At 32.8% G+C, this 19,387-nt stretch overlaps 4 protein-coding genes across 7 annotated transcripts in view; 3 read left to right on the top strand and 1 right to left on the bottom strand.

Annotated features, from left to right (window-relative positions):
* The first annotated feature begins 841 nt into the window (after positions 1-841).
* LOC108685678 (cyclin-dependent kinase 14) lies at positions 842-7,456 on the top strand. Of its 4 annotated transcripts, none has more exons than XM_018190577.1 (7): positions 842-1,653; positions 3,111-3,200; positions 3,579-3,707; positions 4,306-4,496; positions 4,582-4,964; positions 5,047-5,591; positions 5,675-7,456. In XM_018190577.1, exons 1-7 carry the CDS (start codon positions 1,608-1,610, stop codon positions 5,764-5,766), a joined length of 1,476 nt encoding a protein of 491 aa, XP_018046066.1. In that variant the 5' UTR covers positions 842-1,607; the 3' UTR covers positions 5,767-7,456. The 4 variants fall into 4 exon arrangements, with proteins under 4 accessions (XP_018046066.1, XP_018046068.1, XP_018046067.1 ...); XM_018190579.1 differs by lacking the exon at positions 842-1,653 and adding an exon at positions 2,335-2,493; XM_018190578.1 differs by lacking the exon at positions 842-1,653 and adding an exon at positions 2,335-2,564.
* Positions 7,457-9,678: 2,222 nt separating this feature from the next.
* Positions 9,679-10,443, top strand: LOC108685615. The gene is made up of 2 exons (XM_018190487.1): positions 9,679-9,742; positions 10,059-10,443. The coding sequence occupies exons 1-2, from the start codon at positions 9,679-9,681 to the stop codon at positions 10,373-10,375; spliced, it is 381 nt and encodes a 126-aa protein (XP_018045976.1). The 3' UTR covers positions 10,376-10,443.
* On the top strand, positions 10,371-16,468 carry LOC108685614 (zinc transporter 1). Its single transcript, XM_018190486.1, has 8 exons — positions 10,371-10,447; positions 12,312-12,503; positions 12,866-13,088; positions 14,037-14,298; positions 14,389-14,506; positions 14,604-14,819; positions 15,218-15,328; positions 15,928-16,468. The coding sequence occupies exons 2-8, from the start codon at positions 12,327-12,329 to the stop codon at positions 16,135-16,137; spliced, it is 1,317 nt and encodes a 438-aa protein (XP_018045975.1). The 5' UTR covers positions 10,371-10,447; positions 12,312-12,326; the 3' UTR covers positions 16,138-16,468.
* A 617-nt stretch (positions 16,469-17,085) lies between these two features.
* Positions 17,086-19,387, bottom strand: part of LOC108685606 (peroxisomal membrane protein PEX16-like) — a 6,256-nt gene continuing 3,954 nt past the window's right edge. The window contains exons 6-10 of the mRNA XM_018190474.1: positions 18,852-18,934; positions 18,334-18,566; positions 17,813-18,034; positions 17,412-17,607; positions 17,086-17,289 (exon numbers count right to left, since the gene is read on the bottom strand). Of these exons, the coding sequence (XP_018045963.1) occupies positions 17,140-17,289; positions 17,412-17,607; positions 17,813-18,034; positions 18,334-18,566; positions 18,852-18,934 (884 nt within the window). The 3' untranslated portion in view covers positions 17,086-17,139. The remainder of the gene's footprint in view (positions 17,290-17,411; positions 17,608-17,812; positions 18,035-18,333; positions 18,567-18,851; positions 18,935-19,387) is intronic.

The raw sequence follows: 19,387 nt of genomic DNA, 5'->3' as shown, positions 1-19,387 counted from the left end.
ATAATCGCTCCAATTATTGCGAATTTAGGCTCTTAATTGCCCGTGTTTTCATTTATTGTTTAATTTTTATCTCAAGAGCCCAATTTTATTATTCTTTAGAAAAAGAAAAGACAAATTATACGTACAAAAGTCGTGTTCTGGTATATATTAAATTACCAATATTGAAAATCTATAAGAATAATATAATAATATAAAACGTAACAATTTGCAGATTTCAGTATTAATAAAAACAGTATTTTTCGTTAAATAGCAATAATGACACAAGACATCACAAACGTTATTCTATCGATCTTTTTTATGAATAACAAAACAATTATATACTGTGTTTTTCTACCTTCAAGTCATATAAATATAAATCCTATTATATTTTTCGCGGTATTTCATTATTAGCATTTGATATAACGGATCAATATAAAATAATAAAATTTGTTCAAGCAGACTTGACTAAATGGGAAAGTGTGACAAACAAAAATTTGAAACCATTTGTAAGCTGTGCATAATATACGCCTTAAAATATTCACGATTTAAATGACAGTTTGATAACAAGTCAATGATTGTTAAATGATATAAAAAAAGGAAAACAGTTTTAAAAAAAATAAGAGAGAGAGAGAGAGAGAGAGAGAGAGAGAGAGAGACGGCGTTGGATTTCTTTTTGTCCAACAGTCGCAAATCGCAATGCGAGCGTTCGCGGTTCGTTCAGTCTAGTTATTTTTCTCGTCTGCAATAAGTACAAGTAGGTGAATACGCACGCGTACCCGTTTCTGAACAACTTCATACAACACTGAATACAACGGCGGTCGTCATTCTAGGTTGTGATACACGCTGACGCGCGTCTGCCGTCTCGGCCGAATTCGGCTCGCGACTTTCGTGTCGTGCGATGCGAGGTGCGAGGTGGTGACGGTGGTGTGGGCAGTCAGTATCCGCGACAAGCGAGATAGACTTCCCGACAATCCCTACCGGTCGGCCTCAAATCCTCGATCGCAGATGATTTGTTGGAGATAGTGGTGTGCGCGAGCACCTACCGTCAGCGAGGGTTAAGTGCAAACGGGAGGGTTGACCGAATCATTTGTGATTCCGTATAAGAGAAGAAGAGAAGAAATATCGAAAAGAAAGAGATAGATATGTGTATGTGTCTCTGTATATGAGTGTGTAGTGTACACCGACGTGAACTTGCCCCTCTCGTGGAGCGGTAGAGAGGTGATCTCTTGGAAGAGGCCGACTAGCGAGGATCTCGCTGGCAAATTTTGTGATATTTTCTCGCGGTGGCTCACATCGTGTGGAAGGCTCCCATCGCCGTCCTCCCCGTCCTCGCCGTCGTCGTTGTCATCGTCCACGGGGATAGCGCGGAGGCGTTTTCATGGCGCGAGGCGACGCGACGGGGATCGTGCGCGCTTCGCCGGAATCACCGGAATACAGGAGGACGACGTGAGAGAGTCGCGCGTTAGGGAGCTCGACGCCCGGGACTCTCGTCGCCGCACAGGAGCTGAGGAGCATCGGCCGAGGGAAAAACAGCGGCGGCAGCGGCGGCGGCGCGTACTCACACACGCAGCCGAGTGCGTCACCGCCCATATGTGATGTGTCCCGCGCGTGCGAGCGAATGAGTAATCATGTACTGTCAGGACAAGGGTTCGACCGCTTCCAAGAGCAAAGAGGGTAAGTCGGACACAGACGCGCCCGTCGCGCATCCTTCCCCTATTTTTCTCTTGCGGCCGATGTTCCGGCTCTCGCCGTTCGGTTTCTTTTTGCGTGTGCGTGTGTGAACGAGGTGAGAAAGATAGATAGAGAGGGTGTGTGTGTGTGTGTGTGTGTGTGTGTGTGAAAGAACAAGAGAGGAGATGATGAATGAGAGAGAGGTAAAGAGAGTTCCGTTCCAGGATCATGGAGACGGGAGAGAAGGACCAAGTAGCAACAGCAGTCTGACGAGAGAAGCAGAGAGATAAAAAAGGAAGAGGAGAGGGAGAGAGAGAGAAAATGAAAATAATAATTCTTTTTCTTTTTCTCCTTGCGCGCGCGTCTCTTATATGTGTGCATGTACAGTATCTCCTGATGGCAGAAGAGGGACAATCGAGTTCTTCAGTATATATGCAACTCAAGCGAGAAAGAAGTTGAATATTATTTTCCTTTCCGGTTTGATACTTGCGTTGACCACAGGAAGAAACGCGCGCGTTTATCAATTTCAGGATTGGGATCGCCGTATCTTTTCGAGTCGCACGACGAGTACAATGCAATCTTTTGTGTAGCACAGAGAGAGAGAGGGAGAGAGCCTACGTTTTATCTGACACTTGAATATCTCGACCAGAGATTTGTTCGGTTATTCGACGTGTGAAACTAATGTATATTAGTTCGTTGAACCTCCTGTGCTGTAACTACAGTGCATACCTGTACGCAGAAAAGAACGTGTGTGTCGATATTCGTGTGCGTGTATGTACGTGTGACTGAATGGCGTGTCATGTGTCATATACATACGGCAATCTCAAAGTTTTTATCGTGTTAGTAAGTGTCCCGTGAGAGTTTGCTTTGTTATATGGCTTGCTCCAAGAAAAAATGATAGTTGGCTGGTTCAGGTGAATTAATACATATACTTGGAAAGTGCATACTTAAGAATACGTACTTTCACTTTTAATTGCAGTAAAAATCCATTATCTTCTACGAACGGATGAATCATCTACGTTCTGAAAATTAAATTAAATTACTTGGATTCGGGACAAAATGTGTTCAAATACTTCGTTCAATTACTTCGTTCATTGAGTGTCATTATTTTTTCTTTATCTGTAGTATAATGCGTGTAATATCTACAAAAAAAAAATTGGTATAATTATTAATATTTATATGATGTAATCATATTCATATTTTGTCTCATATATGATTGTTTTTTATTATATTGTAATTTCCTGTGAGTTCCTCGCATTGTCATTTGAGAAGAATGTGATGCATACCTTTATCATCATTAAGAAGCATTGGCATAACATAGCGTATGATGTCATCATAAATGTAATGATCTGTTATATCTAAATTACTCTGATGTTCTTGGCCTTCTGTTATGATGTCATGCTATCTCAACTTACATTCGGTGTATCAAATTGTATGTTTAAACATTACATTTGTTGCAGGGCCTGTGACAATGCGGGAAAAGAAAGGCGGTGCTCTCAGTAGAGTGCAAAAATTAAAAAAGCGCCTTAGTCACAGCTTTGGACGACTTTGTAAGTATTTTTTATATAGGTAATTTTTATATTAACTTTTATATTAATATAAAACTTTTATATTAATAAAATATAATAATAATCACAAGGATTTAAATGTTGAACTTTGTTTTAATGTTTTTTTCAATAAATATATTTTTAATTAATAAATATATAATTAATGTCAAGCAAATAATTGCTTTTGCCTATTGTAATTAAACAGCATGATGTTTTAGTAATATAATTATTATTGATATTGTAAATACTATATATATATTACAAAGATCGAGTAAAATAGTTTTATACAAGTAAATCATGAATCATTAATTAATAAATCATTAATTAGACATAATTAATGATGATTATACATACATTTAAATATTATTTATTTTATTACAGCTATATCAAAAGAAGAGGCTGATGATGCAACAACGAGAGGTCAATTGCCGTATAATGGTTATTCGGAGGAGTTCCTAGATCGTTTGGAGCCAAATGGCAATATACCTGCGGACAAAGATCGTCGTTATGGTGAGCTTTATCCAAAAATATACATATTTACGGTTTCATAATATTTTATAGATATTTTATTTACATATTTCTTATCTCTCATTATATATCTTTCTTAATATTGTATGGATGTAGTATCATGATGTAAGTCTAGATGTTTATATATTTTTTGAAATAAGAGATGAAAAAAACAAAAAACTTAATTCATACTTTTTATTATATTATAAAATAGAAATCTAATTTATGTGCACACATTTTATAAAGTTATTTATTAATTAATTAAATTTATTATTTAATTTATTAATTAATTTGTATTTATAAGAATGCACTCTTTCATATATATTGTTACTAAAAACACTAAAAAAATGATTACTAAAACACATTTGTTAATGATCAAATATCACGTTGTTGTTTTTCTGCATATTATGCATAGTTGAAATTATGTATACATAAGAAGCTATCCCACGATTTAAATGCATAAATAACATCAAAATACGTATGTATGTAATTTAAGCAAAGTAGAATTATTTATATATTCAAAATTTTATAAAAATCTGTGATTTTATGTATTTCTATTGCTGTTATTTTAAGAATGTTTTCGGAAATTGGACTGTCATAGAATGGACAGGTGTGGGCGATCATGAGAGAGTGCATCGACAGCTTTCGGTTTCTAGCGATTCGAAGCTTCTCGATGAAGATATAAGAGAGGAAGCTAGGGTAATTCTACGGCCCCGACGTCCACCGCGGCCCAAATCTGAAGTTTTCCTTGGTCCAGAACCTAGAAGAACTAAAAGATTTTCCGCTTTTGGGGTAATATATTATATTACATATATGTACTCATTTGTACTAATTTTCTATTATGATACTAAACATTAATCTCAATTTGTCTCGACAGGGAGATTCGCCATTCGGTAAATCCGAAGCTTATATAAAACTGGAGCAGTTAGGAGAGGGATCATATGCCACAGTGTTCAAAGGCTATAGCCATCTCACTAATCAAGTGGTGGCTCTTAAAGAAATTAGACTGCAAGAGGAGGAAGGAGCTCCGTTTACTGCCATTCGCGAGGCAAGTCTCCTCAAAGAGTTAAAACATAGCAATATCGTGACTTTACACGATATCATTCATACCCGCGAGACGCTCACTTTTGTGTTTGAATATGTTCACACCGATTTATCCCAATATATGGAGAGGTATTTCGGGAATGGAGGATTGGATCCGCGTAATGTTAAATTGTTTCTTTTTCAACTATTGAGAGGATTGGCATACTGTCACCGCAGGTAATTAAAAAAAGTTTATAGTATATAATATCGATATCTTCATCTTGACGCGTTGATTAATTTTTGTTATTGCATACTTTAGGAGGGTTCTGCACAGAGATGTAAAGCCACAGAATTTATTAATCAGCGAGATAGGAGAACTTAAATTGGCAGACTTTGGGCTAGCAAGGGCCAAATCTGTGCCATCGCATACATACTCACACGAAGTCGTGACCTTATGGTATAGACCGCCCGACGTTCTTTTAGGTTCCACAGAATACTCCACCTCGCTTGACATGTGGGGAGTAGGTTGCATATTTGTGGAAATGTTAACTGGTGAACCGACATTCCCAGGTGTACGCTGTACGTACGACCAACTCGATAAGATATTTAAAGTGCTGGGCACACCTACCGAGGAGACTTGGCCAGGTGTCACGCATCTGCCCGGATATAAAGCACACAGACTGATATTTTATCCGCCGCGGAAACTGGGACTCTCGTTTCCTCGGCTGTATGATATCGCCGAGGGCGATAGTATGGCGTCGTCACTCCTGCAGCTGAATCCCGATCAACGGATAGGTGCGGAGGAAGCGTTACGTCATCCCTATTTCGCCTCTCTTCCTAGAAAATTATATGAATTACCTGATGGTAAGGATTTTGTAAAATTTCGCACAACCAACGTCATGAAATATATATACGTCTCATGACGAAATCTATTGATTCTGTTGCAGAAGTGTCGATATTCAGCGTAGAAGGTTGTCACTTGTATACAAACTCGAGGCACGGGTGCGCGGATTCGCGTCACACGACTCTTAAGACTTGAGGTTAAAGCAAACGTTAAATGAGTAAATTATAAGTAAATTCGCAATTTACACGTTGAGTGAAATATTCATTCTCATGAGATTCATATGTGTCTGTGAACACACACACACACACACACACACACACACACACACAACAGATACCTATACAGATATACAGATACACAGGCGCACATGCACTACTCCCAGATGCGTTGTTCGCTCTCTCTCAGGGCTGCTCCATGATTTCCGCCACTATTCTTTTCACACACATGCAATAATAATATTCTTTTCTCCTTCTTTTCTGAGAATATACGTATCGAGTAAATTAATTATTAACGAAGATAAATCATAATTCTGGTCAAGGAAACAAGAAAGTAAAGCTTACGGCTACAAGTAAAAAAAAGATTATAAGAACTTGCGCACGCTCGATTTAGGAAGCAAAAGCACGCACGACCCATCCTCGCACTTCGTCCAAATACTAGATTTAGATCAATACCAATCAAAAAGAAAGATACCATACCGCCGCCCTACGTTTCCCCGATCCCAGCCCAAGCCAAGTAGGGCGGACGGTTGCTGGTTAGCAAAACTATTTACGAAGTAATTACTACTTACCTTAGAAAAATTATGGAAGACCTGTAGCACTTTATATAAACGAATTTTACTGCTGTTTCGAATACGATGTTGGTCGCTAGGACAGTTGAGAATATTGATAGATAAGATAGGGAATCGTTGTTCGAATTAAATTTATTGTTAGCCGTGATGATAGCATGTAAGGTATAGAAGTTTAGAGGGGTCAAAACAAAAACAGCGCATCAGTATTAGTCAAGTGCCATAGTAGCCAACATCGCGAGATGCAGTGAGAGAAACTAATTGAACGCTCATCGTTAATAATACCCGATTGTAGTAATTTAGACGTAAGTGATTAGCATTAGATCGTATTTAATATCACAATCGAAGTTTATCGACAATGTCGCAATGTAGCGTAAATGATAGCAAATTGAGACAAAAAGAGAGAGTGAATGAGAAAGAAAGAGAAATGAAGTAGTGATTTTAGACTTGTCGAAATTTTATTTGTTCAATTTGCTTTTAATTATTATTGACATTAGCCAAATATGGTGCTCGAGCTATAAACTGTGACATGTACAATCGACCTTATACTCGTGGTATAATTATATTTAACGAGTATCCGTTCGATTTTTTAAAAAACTACCCGATATAAAATAGCGTTGGCAATAGTAGAAATAGGACGTAAAGAAGAAAAAAAACGGCGTTACAGTTCTTCCAAATTTTGTCTAAGCTACAATTGACGATTTTTGCGGTAAATATTACTCCTTTTCGTAGGTTACATTTATACCGATTTTTCAGCACACTTATTAAAAAAAGAAAAATATATCAACGAGGTGAAAGTAAAAGAAGGGAGAGGGAGTTTCGAAAAGATTTGAAAGACGCTATTATTATTACTACCGATTATTGCGTTTATTTCGGTAGATTGTATATAGAATTACCAGATTCGTATTATCGATGATGCTGAGATAGCTAAATCGAGATAATAAATGTGACTTTGTAAGAAATTCAAATGTATGGTAATCTGGACCCTGTTCATCCTTAACCCGGCAGTGGTACCACAGGGCTAAGCGAAAAAGCTTGCAAAAAAGAAAAAGAAATCGCTTATTTTACGGGAGTGCACATTTAAACTATTCTAAACTGAAACGCCAAATTGTTAAAAAAAAGTTATACTTATTCATCTATTGAAAAGTACACTTATAAAGATTTATTTTTACATTTATGAAAAAGATATCAGTAAATCGTAATAAATTCTGCAACGAAAATGCGTATTGAAGTTTGGAAATGTCGCATTTTATTTTTGCAACTTGCATAATACTTATATGATTATATACAAAAAAAATTTCTTCCATGATATTTAAATAAAATTTTTATTTTTTTATCTAATTTCTTTCATCAGAAAGAAGTTTTCTTTGTAAAACAGATTGCAATCCCAATATATTCCTTCATTATTTTGGCCTTACTACTGTTATCATTCGGAATATCATCCTTTATCGAAGTTAAATACGTAATGTAAAATTAAGTTTTAGAGATTTATATTATAATTCTTTGTTTCTTATTCTACCATTTTAGTGAAAAGCAAGCATTTATAGAATGAATTAAGTAGGTCGATATTGTAATAATAAGTATAATTTTTTTATCTTCACGGAATTCTGAGATACATATATATTCCGGTGAATTGTTTTTTTAGGAAGTGGTGCTAATATCTTTTTACTCTAATGTGAAATTTGTAAACTTATCCCATCCTATGGATGGTAACTTCGAATTTTATTTCTAGAAAGAAATATTAAACGTTTAATGTACATATTTACGTGTAAACACGAACCCATTTACATCGATCTCAATAAATGTAAAAAGAATAGAGGAAGAAGAAAATTGAAGTGTCAGAACTCTTTTTTATATGTAAAATATTTTTTTCTTATTCACATTACATCTTAAAAATGTACTTAAACGAATCGATCTTTTTAACTGGATTTTTTATTCTTAGTTCTATTGAACTATATTTATTTTATTTTGTTTATTAAATATTAAAATTACATATAAAAATAGTTAATTTCATATACAAATACTAGATTGATTTTAAAAAAGGACAAACAATAAAACGAAAATTATATATGTAAAAATCGATTTTGCATTATGAACTTTGTTATATTTATATATTTTCTGTATATAATATTTATATTTTTTATGTGCACGCATGTATTTTACATGTCTAATTCTGATATAGCTAATATTTTGTTTGAAATGAAATTTATAAATTTTCTATATTTTTGGTGCATTTATTAGACTTTTTGAAAGTTCACTTTCTTTAATTTTTAATTGACATTTCTGAATAATAAATAATTTCGTCAAACATGACGCAATCTTTTGCAAGGAAAATATAAACAATTTATATGTACACGTCCCTAAAAATTTTATCATATTGATTACAAACAAATTTTACCACTGCCGAGTTAAATGCCTACCATACATAACGCGTTTCGTTCAATTTTTTAAAAATAAAATTTTTTGTAGAGCTTTAATATGTACTTACGTTGTTTATCCGATTTTGTATCTCTTCCGGTCTTCAATTGTACATTTTATTTATAAAATTTTTATATAAGAAATCGCGAATATTACCGAAACCGCTACAGAATTGCGTATCGGAAAAAAAATAAAAAGAAGAAGAGGAAGGCATTATGTTTTCACACATAGATTTTCAAAAGTGAACATTCTTGAACACCTCGCGTCGTTATGAATATGTGATATTACATATATCTGACGATTAGATCGATTGATAATGATCGATTCCGATTTTATTCGGAAGCGATAAGTTGAACGTATTGTGCCTGTGCTACAAATATTTGAAATAATAAAGATACAACTCTCGCTATATATATATACATATTGTTTCCTACGAATTTTACATCTATTTTCGACGCATCGCATAATTTTCTTGACAATCTGAGCAATATTACAAATATATTTAAGAATTTTATATATAAACTGTTTCAGGTTTACAATTTTGGAAATAATTCATATTTGCAAAATGGAATGTTGAAAGCCAAAATAGCAATCTATCAAAAACAGATTTTGCGAAGCAAGATTTCTGTTAGAAATTTTGTCGACAGAATACAATCTGCTAATCGGATATGATGGTAGATTATCAGCAAATATCAAATGAAATCTATAGAATATTACTCCATTTAAGTTAATTATGATTCTTCTCAATTTCTACCGGCAATTTACTGTCAGATCGCAGTGATAAAACACGAGCTTAATACTGGATAAAGACGGGATTAAAATAGAATAAGTATACATTAGAATATATAGTAAATTATAGAATATAGAATACATAGTTAATTAAAGTAAACAAGAAGAATAGAGTTATGAATGAAAATATAATAGTTTTGTTCCTAGCTAAAACAACATTAAAACAATACTGGAACAAAGGTAGGACAAGCAAGAGTCTACTTTGTCATATATTTTATTTGGAATTATTTCAATTATTTAAATTTTTTTTCCTTCCAATTTATCTCTCACTTTTAAAAAATATAAATTATTGAATATAAATTATTTCTCATAACGCGTGTATGTATAATTATGTATTTTATCGAATATAAATTATTGAATTTTTCCTAATTGACGCGTGTATGTATAATTATGTATACATGTCTGAGCATAAGTACATATTTTTTATAAATTAAAGAAATTTTTTTATGTATAATTTTATACAGCCACACAGTGACCCTTTTTACTCACGCTCAAGGTACTTCACTGATTTACCGTTCATCGCGCATGCGCAGGAAATCCAATTCTTCCCACGACGCCGCGCGATTGGTCGATCGACAGAGTGCAGACTTCATGGAGTTTTACGAACGCAGGTCAGCGTCTTCGTCTGCCTTGTTTATCGTAGCGTGGAAAAGAGAAAATCAGTTTAGCCATGGGCGCTACAGTGCGTTGCCAGTCCTTGTCGTGTGCCTTGTCTGTACCTGCCAGCGATGCGCTTTGTGCGTACGCGTGATCGCGCGACGGAATATGTCCAGGAACGTTTTTCACGCGCCGTGTTCAATTAGGGTCACTTGATAAATCGAACGATCGGTGGCGAACGCGAAAGGCAAAGACGGCGAACGGGTGCGACGAATTTTCCCCTCGAAGGTAAGTGTGACAAGCGTACTTTCTCTTTTTTTTTTTTCACCGCCCTTGCGACTTTTTTTTTGGCTTCCTTGACTCGGGATGTTGATAATGACATCATCGATCTTATGGATAATAAGTTCCCGATCTTATGGATAATAAGGTTTAGAAATAAATTCCCGTGGAGTGTCGATTGACGAGTCCTGGGAGTCAATGAGTATGTAACTTTTTCCCTAGGGCAAAAACATGAAAAGTAAAAATTTTTTGCATATATGTGTGTTATGTGTGACGTATATCATAAAAATTTTCACTTTTCATGCTTTCCATTCTAGAGAAAAAGTTACATGATTGATACCCTGGAGATAATCGAATATCATTAATATTATCGACCACTTTTTATTTGGCAAAAATATGTATATGGGTGTGTACGCGTACAACTTATGTACAATTTATACTTTATACTGTATACATATAGATTACATTTCGCAAGATGTATCTGCGAAACGCTCGAAGGATTGTAAATTAATTACGCATTACAGACTGACATCCAGATATTCATATCGGGACACTGAAATGGTAATGTCAGCTCTTCCATTATCTCCGAGCCCGTTTTTGATTACGAAAATTTTTACCCAGAACCGACTCTTTTGCTGCAAAATAAGCTTGTTTTTTTTTTTAATTGCACAGTTTATCTTTTCTCCTTTTTCTCTTCACGTGGAGAAGCGTGGAGTTCATTTGATGTTCAGATAAAAAAACTTAATATAATCCCATCGGTATCCTCGAAGATTCTTCGATTTGCAACGCATGATTAAGCTTTTTCTTTTTAACTGAACTTCTTATGCAGTTCATCTTTTCTTCTTTTTCCTCAGAAAAAAAGCTGTATCATGGAAAAGGTTCAGTCAGATCTAAAAGGACAGATTTAATGTAGTCCTTCCTGTGATATCAAAGATTCCTCGATTTGCAATGCATGATTAAGATAGAAGGTCAATTGTATTTCTTAAAAACGAGGTCAAAATTACAAAAGCGAGCGAAATTAGAAGAATAGTCATTGGTCAATATCTAATAAATTTGCACTTTTGTCATTTTTATCTCGTCTCAAGATATACAATCGACCACCTGTTGTTTTTAACTAAATCCTTGTTGTTTCTTGTACGATTCAATTTTTCTTCTTTTCTCTCGACTTTGGAGAAGGAATAGAAAGGAGAAAAAATGAACTTGCAAACGGTTATAGCTAAAAAGACGGTCTATTTTCTCCCCGCGCGATGAATCATGTATCTTGCCATTCCACTGTGACTCATATTCATTTCCTTTTTTCCTTTCCCCTCTATTACCGGATTCGTGGTAAATAGATATAAGGAAATTGTTTAACTGTGTAGTGACTTTTGAAGCGCACGTGTACATTACGCGCGATCTCTCGTCATCCTCGTCCTCGATCGTAAGAACATCAGATAAGAGAGTTCCTTCCGTGTATATTGGGGACGTTTCTCGGATAATCGTCTGAAATTCGCGTGATAAACAAAGACACGGAAGCAAAAGTGAATAGGAATTTATAAAATTTCTCGTGATAAGTTTTTTATCAATTTTCGATATTTTGAAAGGACGAATTTCTGTATCCGACGTTATTTTCTCATCTTTATCAGTTAATTTGATACTTGACATTACGATATTCGTAACAAGAAAGATAATTTCTAGTAATATTTATTCTTTAGCGTTTGTAATAAATTATTCAATTTGTTACGTTGTTCTTTATACTTGCGTCTATAGATTCATCAGAGGGTTATAAAAATAAGTGTGTATTATTAGAAGCTTCTTGCAGAGAATACTTTGAGGCAATGCACATGATGTATTGTGTTATTTTGCAAAACACTTATTTTTCTGATGTTTTCAGGTCCACACAGATACCATGGGTCGTTATACAGGAAAAAAATGTCGTCTTTTGACAATGTTATGGCTGACAGCTTTATTTTTTTTAGTCGAAATCGTAGTTGGTTATGTCACCAACTCGATGGCTTTAATAGCAGATAGTTTTCATATGTTGTCAGACGTAGCCGCTTTAGTGGTAGCATTTCTTTCGGTGAAGGTAAGTTCTGCAGCTTGTTTTGATTTTAGATCTCTTCTTTTTAGCTCAACTTCTTTGCATGGTTCATCTTTTCTTTTTTTCTCTCCACAAATGCGTTTATAAATTTATATGCATCATATATTCACATCTGAGTGTTCCTTAGGTACTATATTATTTTTATTTACCATTCGATAAACAACAAACATGTAAAATTATACTTAGGTGACACTCAGGTGAGAATATAAAAATAGCTCAACGTAAAAAAAAAAAGAGAAAAAATGCAAAAAGTTAAAGCAGCTAAAGAATAGATCTCTCGTTGAAAAATTTTATTGCCAATATTTTATTATATTTAATATTGTTGATTGCAATTTTTGGTGTTATAGATGTCACCGAAGAAATGGTCCAAAAACACATTTGGTTGGGCCAGAGCTGAAGTATTAGGAGCTTTAGTGAACGCCGTGTTTTTGGTCGCTTTATGTTTTAGTATTACTGTAGAAGCATGTAAAAGATTTATCGAGGTAGAAGAGATACACGAAGCTAAACTGTTGGTCGGAGTTGGGGGACTTGGTCTGCTGGTGAATGTGATAGGTTTATGTTTATTCCATGGTGAGTATAGCGTGTATCATACAACTCAACTTTTATTTCGATAAAATTTAAACTGTTTAAAGTATATAAATAAATATAACATTTATTTTTATATGTAGACATTTATTCTTGTTTTAAAGATTCTCTAAAGTTGTTGTCCTGTTATTATATAGAAATAAAATCATAAAAACTGCTTATATTAAATATTTGTATATTAATATTTAGAAGAATGTACAGAAGAATACTTATTCAGAAATTTCTATTTTCATTTTCTCTTTCTGTTAGATAATATTTGTAAAGCATTTCATTTTTTGTATTTCATATCTTAATTATCATCTTTCGTATCTAACCATATGATAACTTAATTATGATTATGGATAACAGTATTGTATATTCAAATTGCTGTTTGCCTATAAGATTCTTTGTTCAATATTATCGTGATGTTATCTTATTATTAGTGCTCGAAAGATTTTATTTTGAGTTAAGATAAAGAAAAATTGATTATGAAATGTACATGGTTAGCAAATATATTATCACAGCAAAATTTAAAATACAAAGCTTTTGCAAATAAGACAGAAAAAAAATTTTTGTAAAATTACTCTATCTCGAGATTGCAAAGAAAAAAAAGTATCCAAGTTATAATATAAATGTTAAAAATTCGTCAAGGAAGAAAAGTATCAATATCTGTTATCTTATTGATGTCAAACTGTAACCGAGTATTTAAAAAATATTCAATTTAAAAAAATTAATATTAATGATATTAAAAAAGAAAATTTATTATTATATTGCATTTCATGAAACTCTGAATAATCTGTCATATTTAATGTATTTTATAACATATTTGTGAAAAACAATTAATATTTCTTAGATTAAATTAAATTTAATTAATCGATTTTTTCGTTATATATCTTATAAGATAAAAGCAATCTATTTTATATCAATAGATACTTATAAGTGCAATTATTGCAGAACATGGAAGTGCTCATGGTCACTCGCATGGTATATCTCGAAGTCATAATAGATTAAGCACTTTGGTAGGCACAGATGATAATGAAAATGATGAAGCTTATAGACCTTCGACACCCCAAGTAAAACGAGCGCATGGCCATTCGCATGATGCAAGTCAGATGAATATGCGAGGAGTATTTCTTCATGTACTTTCCGATGCGTTGGGGTCTGTCATTGTAATTGCGTCTGCTCTAATTGTATGGCTAACGAATTGGAAGTATAGGTAATTATATACTACTAATTATATATTCCTATACATTCTATATAGATACTGAAGAATTTTGAACATATAATAAAAAAATTGTTTACATAGATTCTACATTGATCCTGCACTGTCGCTTTTATTAGTCATTCTTATTCTGCGTTCAGTATGGCCGTTACTTCAAGAATCAGCTTTAATTCTATTGCAGACTGTGCCAACACACATTCAGGTAATATTTGTTGGCTTGTATAATACGATAAATCATAACATGATTTTTAAATGTATGCATGGTATACATTATTTGATTTGTAAATTTATTTGTACAGGTCGATGCTATACAGCAACGTTTGTTGGAGAATATAGATGGCGTATTAGCTGTACACGAGTTCCATGTGTGGCAATTGGCGGGTGATCGTATTATAGCTAGTGCGCATATAAGATGTAGAAATCTTTCAGAATATATGAAAATTGCCGAACAAGTTAAGGAATTTTTCCATAACGAGGGTATACACTCGACGACTATTCAACCAGAATTTATTGACGTAAATAAATACACATATATAATAGTACATTTATAATAGTATTATAAAAAAAAATCTGTTCACGTACGTACATCAAACAAAACAGAATTAGACAGAAAAATTTGTGTAAAAAAACTAAGTGAAAATGCACGCAATTTGTTATTTTGAGTAATATATTTTTAATGCGTTTTTTATCTATGTTTGTAAATTATGATTAAAAAATTTATCTGTAAGTCACATGTACGTTTAATGCGAAGTTAACGATCTTTTGTTCAAAGTTAATGATGCGTAAGATGAATATTCAAACTATCTACGACTCACAGATAAATGACGTTTCAATCAAGGCTTATGATGGACTCTAATTTGAATTATTTTTGTTGTTAGATATTTTTATTAAAAATATGTTTCTATCATTCTAGTATCATTCTAATAGCGAAATTAAAGAGACTCCCACGGAAGATTGCGTATTGGATTGTCCAAAGACTGATAAACCTTGCAATCACGCGACGTGCTGTGGTCCTTCCAAACAAGTAAGTACCGTGTCATAAATTTCCTTGCATCATTCATCATCTATATATTCTTCGGGGTTTCTTAGTATAGTATGGAAAGAAATATAAGTGCTCCATCTGTGTACCCCAGTTCAAAGTACCTTGGACGAAGCTTAGATGGAATAAAATCAGAATCAAATACGACTATAGATCGCGATAGTTCGTCTACTACGTCTGGGAACTTAAATTTTATACTTCCATTTGAAAGTACAGTTATATTTGTTTGTGAAAGAAAAAAAGCATTTTATATGCTTCAACGAACTTGCTTCAATTATTTGAAAAGATAACTAGCCGTTTTCCATTCAATTCACATTATTTATCTAAATCTAAATTCAAAACCAGATTATGATAAGATCGATACAATCATCAACGATACGAAATCAAAAATTGTAGATAAACTTCTTTACATTTGTGTTGGACTAACAAGAGAAATAAAAGAGAATGTTAATATATATTTATTAATATACATGTTGTGACAAATATCTTTTGTAAATCGTAAAAATTAATTTCTTTCACGTTTTGTTTAGCCTTACTAATAAGATTTGTAAAGATTTATATAGACAATAACTTATATAATACAGGGTCGTGAGACTCCTTCACCTGGAGAGACACCGTACATGTGCAGACAGCGTAATAGTTTGGCACGTTCGACAGGCTCTATAGGAGGAACAGAGCAGCAAGAAGTGAATGAAATGGAACGCGGACACTTGTTATCACTGCCCGCTTCACATCCAACATCGTTTCACTCCGTCCAAGTTCCCCACACTCACGTTAATGCACCAACTGTCTGAACTCTCATTGCATTATCAAATATATCTACCTCCATAGTAAAATACGCGAGATGCGTCATGATTTATTGTACAAATATACAATAAATATCTATCTATATAAAATTCATTAATATCACAGTTGATGGCAGTGGTTGAACGACATATTATAGCAATTGCTTATAATTGATAAATTAATACATTCGTGAAATCTTACAAAATAAAATTTATTAACAAATTTTTCCTCCTTTTTGAAATAGTTTGGCGAATCGAAATCTGTCAGTTTTTCATCTTTGCCATCAATTTACTTAAGAGTAAATGATTAAGATACATGATAAAAAATTAAAACCCAAAGGCATATTAATACCAAATATATTACGTTATATGATGCTCTATACGCTCTACATGCTCGGATATAAATAATAAAATTTCGATTTTTACTATAAATTTCTTAGAAAAAAATTTAAAAATTAGAAGATTTTGCGACTGATGCATAATTTATCGCATAAAATATGTAATCTAAGTTAAGTATTTTTTAAATCTCATTTGTATATTGATTTGACAGTGCGATTTTATAAAAATCCCACTTTACAAAACTCTTTATTTATATGTAATTTTTATTGCGTTGATTGTAATACGTAATTTATAAGATAGGATGCAAATTTATAAGCAAGAGTACCAAATCTCTTCATTATGTTTATGTATTCTTTCCTTCATATAATTCTTAAATGTTAAGTCTATATATTTTTTATGTATTTCTTATAGATTTAAGCAATTATAAAAGAAAATTATCAGACGTGTATTAATTAGTTTTCCCTGTACAATACCTGCGAGAAGTGCTATGGCAATTATTTTGAAAGATATTAATATACATTAATATTAATATAATTTATATTGATATACATTAATAATTTATTACAAATTTTTTTACAAAATTTAATTTGATATGACAAATATTACATATAGAGTTTTATTTAATTTGTTTAAGATACTGTGAGACTGTGCTGTATATTTTCAAGAGTTACGTCATTGTTGCTTGATCCAATTATAGAAATAAGGCACTTTAGTATAAATACCAGGAACTCCTTCATCTCCACAACCTATTCCCCATGACACCAGCCCAACAACTACATACTGACCGTTTTTTAAACACACCAACGGTGAACCACCATCGCCCTTTAAAGAATTGTTAGAGGTATTGTTAGAATTAATGAATATGTTAAATTATTGAAAAATAACTTCCGGATAGCTATGCAATATTCATTACTTTGCAAGAGACAATATGTTATATTTCTTACAATGCATGCGTCTTTGTCACTTTCCCCTCCTGCGCACATGAAACTGTCGTCTAGGACAAAGTTGGTTCCTAGTCGGGTGCTTTGAAGGGCCGTTTGGCAATCCGTCTTACTCCATACGTACAAATCTACCTCTTTTAGAGTACTTTGTAACTGTCCGTTAATAAAGGCATTTTTCCCCCAGCCTGATACCCAACACCTTCAAAATATTGAAAATAAAATATTAGGTAATCGCGATATATTATAAAATTATATATGGAGGGACATTTCGGCATTTAACAAAACGATACAAAAATTAATATATTTGCAATACACAATAGAAAGTAGATCATTATGCATTTTGTTGATAGAAGAGAATTCAAATGTAGACAGAAAGTAATTTTAGACCGAATATATCCACGTACCTTGTTCCCGGTGCAACTGATGTAGATGATAAACATGCCGTATTAATGTTAGGATTACTTGCAATAGGAGCAGGTGAACTTAGTCTAAGCACTGCTATATCGTTCTGGAGATTTCGCGAATTAAAAGTACATGTTATGGAAATTTTTGAGATGTCAATATCTATAGTCGGGTTTTCAGATTCAAAACTCCACGCACCTAATCTCGCTATAATGTCGTCCTTACTGTAACACATTTTTAATATACATAAGAATAAGATATTAAAAATCTATATCATATTAGTTTTAAAAATTATTCTCTTTGAAGATTTATAAAAAGATATTGTAAGGTCTGATTGCATCAACGTTACTTTAATTTTAAGCGAGACTTAAAATCTCATTTTCTCTCTTTAAAGTCGAAAGAGAAGAAGAAAGAGAATTTCAAGCCTCACTTAAAGTTAAAGTAATATTTAGTGTAACCAGATCTAAGAGGCATATTCTTCAAAAATGTAATTTTATAATTTAATATTAAATTTTTAACTTACTCAAACTCATTCACCTTATGAGCGGCGGTAAGAACACGTGTTGAACTGATAAGCACTCCTCCTCCGACATAACTACCTTGGATGGTTAAAATGGCCACCATCCAAGGATATGCACCATAAGCGGCTTTCCCTCCTGACGTTCCATCGCCTGGTCTCGGTGATTGTATTCTTCCACAATTACTGTCATCGTCGATTACACAGCAATATGTAGATCCAGTAGGGCAATTTGCGTCCTATAAAAGTATAAAACTGTAGTTAATATAATAGTATATTGATATACTATACAATCGTTAGATATATTTATGTAAAAATAATAATTTACTTTTTTCAAAATTTATATATATAGAATAGATAATTTGGCTACAAATATATGTAAATATTTCAAATGAGTTTTATCATTATAATATTTTTTTCAATGTGAACTGAAATATTAGATATAGGAAAAAGTTCGTGACGTTTTTTTAATGCCATTTAACGGGAAAAACGCCACGAACTTTTTCCCACATCTAATATATTACCGGAGTCACTACTCTAACGTCAACGCCACCAATAGTGCCTTCAGGGCAGATAATTCCAGGAATGCAGTAACATTCGTCATCATCTGTAAAAACATAATAAAATTGGAAACATTGATACAGTAATTTAGGAATTAAATACATTATAAATTAAGAAATCTGTTTTTCTATTTAGAAATTCTTTGATATTCATTTAAATAACTGTAAATCTTTCAGGTATATCATTAATATTTTTCACGCAATTAATAATTTTTTTATTATTCCTGTTATTTTTTATTTTTTATTATTTATTAAATTTTATCGTTAATAGCTTATCGTTTAGCTTATCGTTAATATTTTACATTTTTCAAGTTTTATAACAATAATATTACTTATTTGTTATTACAACATTCTAATTAAAAAAAATTGTCATTTTTTAGTTGCTTTCAGAAAAAGATTAAAAACACAAAGGAAAAAAACATACTTTTATTCCTTTATAAGTTTATCAGTTATTTCACCAAAATTGCATTTCAGTCATTAGAAAATTTTAATGTTTTGAA

This window comes from Atta colombica, unplaced genomic scaffold, assembly GCF_001594045.1.
Source record: "Atta colombica isolate Treedump-2 unplaced genomic scaffold, Acol1.0 scaffold155, whole genome shotgun sequence".
NCBI classification, from domain to species: Eukaryota; Metazoa; Arthropoda; class Insecta; order Hymenoptera; family Formicidae; genus Atta; species Atta colombica.
This window is presented reverse-complemented; position numbering and strand designations above follow the sequence as displayed.

What these genes read in the sequence shown, in the direction of transcription:
- LOC108685615 (XM_018190487.1), top strand. Translation starts at nt 9,679, where the DNA reads ATGAATGAAAATATAATAGTTTTGTTCCTAGCTAAAACAACATTAAAA. An exon ending in AAAACAATACTGGAACAAAG is followed by an intron (nt 9,743 to 10,058) that starts GTAGGACAAGCA and finishes CTCACGCTCAAG; the next exon opens with GTACTTCACTGATTTACCGT.
- LOC108685678 (XM_018190577.1), top strand. Translation starts at nt 1,608, where the DNA reads ATGTACTGTCAGGACAAGGGTTCGACCGCTTCCAAGAGCAAAGAGG. An exon ending in CGCTTCCAAGAGCAAAGAGG is followed by an intron (nt 1,654 to 3,110) that starts GTAAGTCGGACA and finishes CATTTGTTGCAG; the next exon opens with GGCCTGTGACAATGCGGGAA. An exon ending in TCACAGCTTTGGACGACTTT is followed by an intron (nt 3,201 to 3,578) that starts GTAAGTATTTTT and finishes ATTTTATTACAG; the next exon opens with CTATATCAAAAGAAGAGGCT.
- LOC108685614 (XM_018190486.1), top strand. Translation starts at nt 12,327, where the DNA reads ATGGGTCGTTATACAGGAAAAAAATGTCGTCTTTTGACAATGTTATGG. An exon ending in CTGTGCCAACACACATTCAG is followed by an intron (nt 14,507 to 14,603) that starts GTAATATTTGTT and finishes TTATTTGTACAG; the next exon opens with GTCGATGCTATACAGCAACG. An exon ending in GCTGTGGTCCTTCCAAACAA is followed by an intron (nt 15,329 to 15,927) that starts GTAAGTACCGTG and finishes TATATAATACAG; the next exon opens with GGTCGTGAGACTCCTTCACC.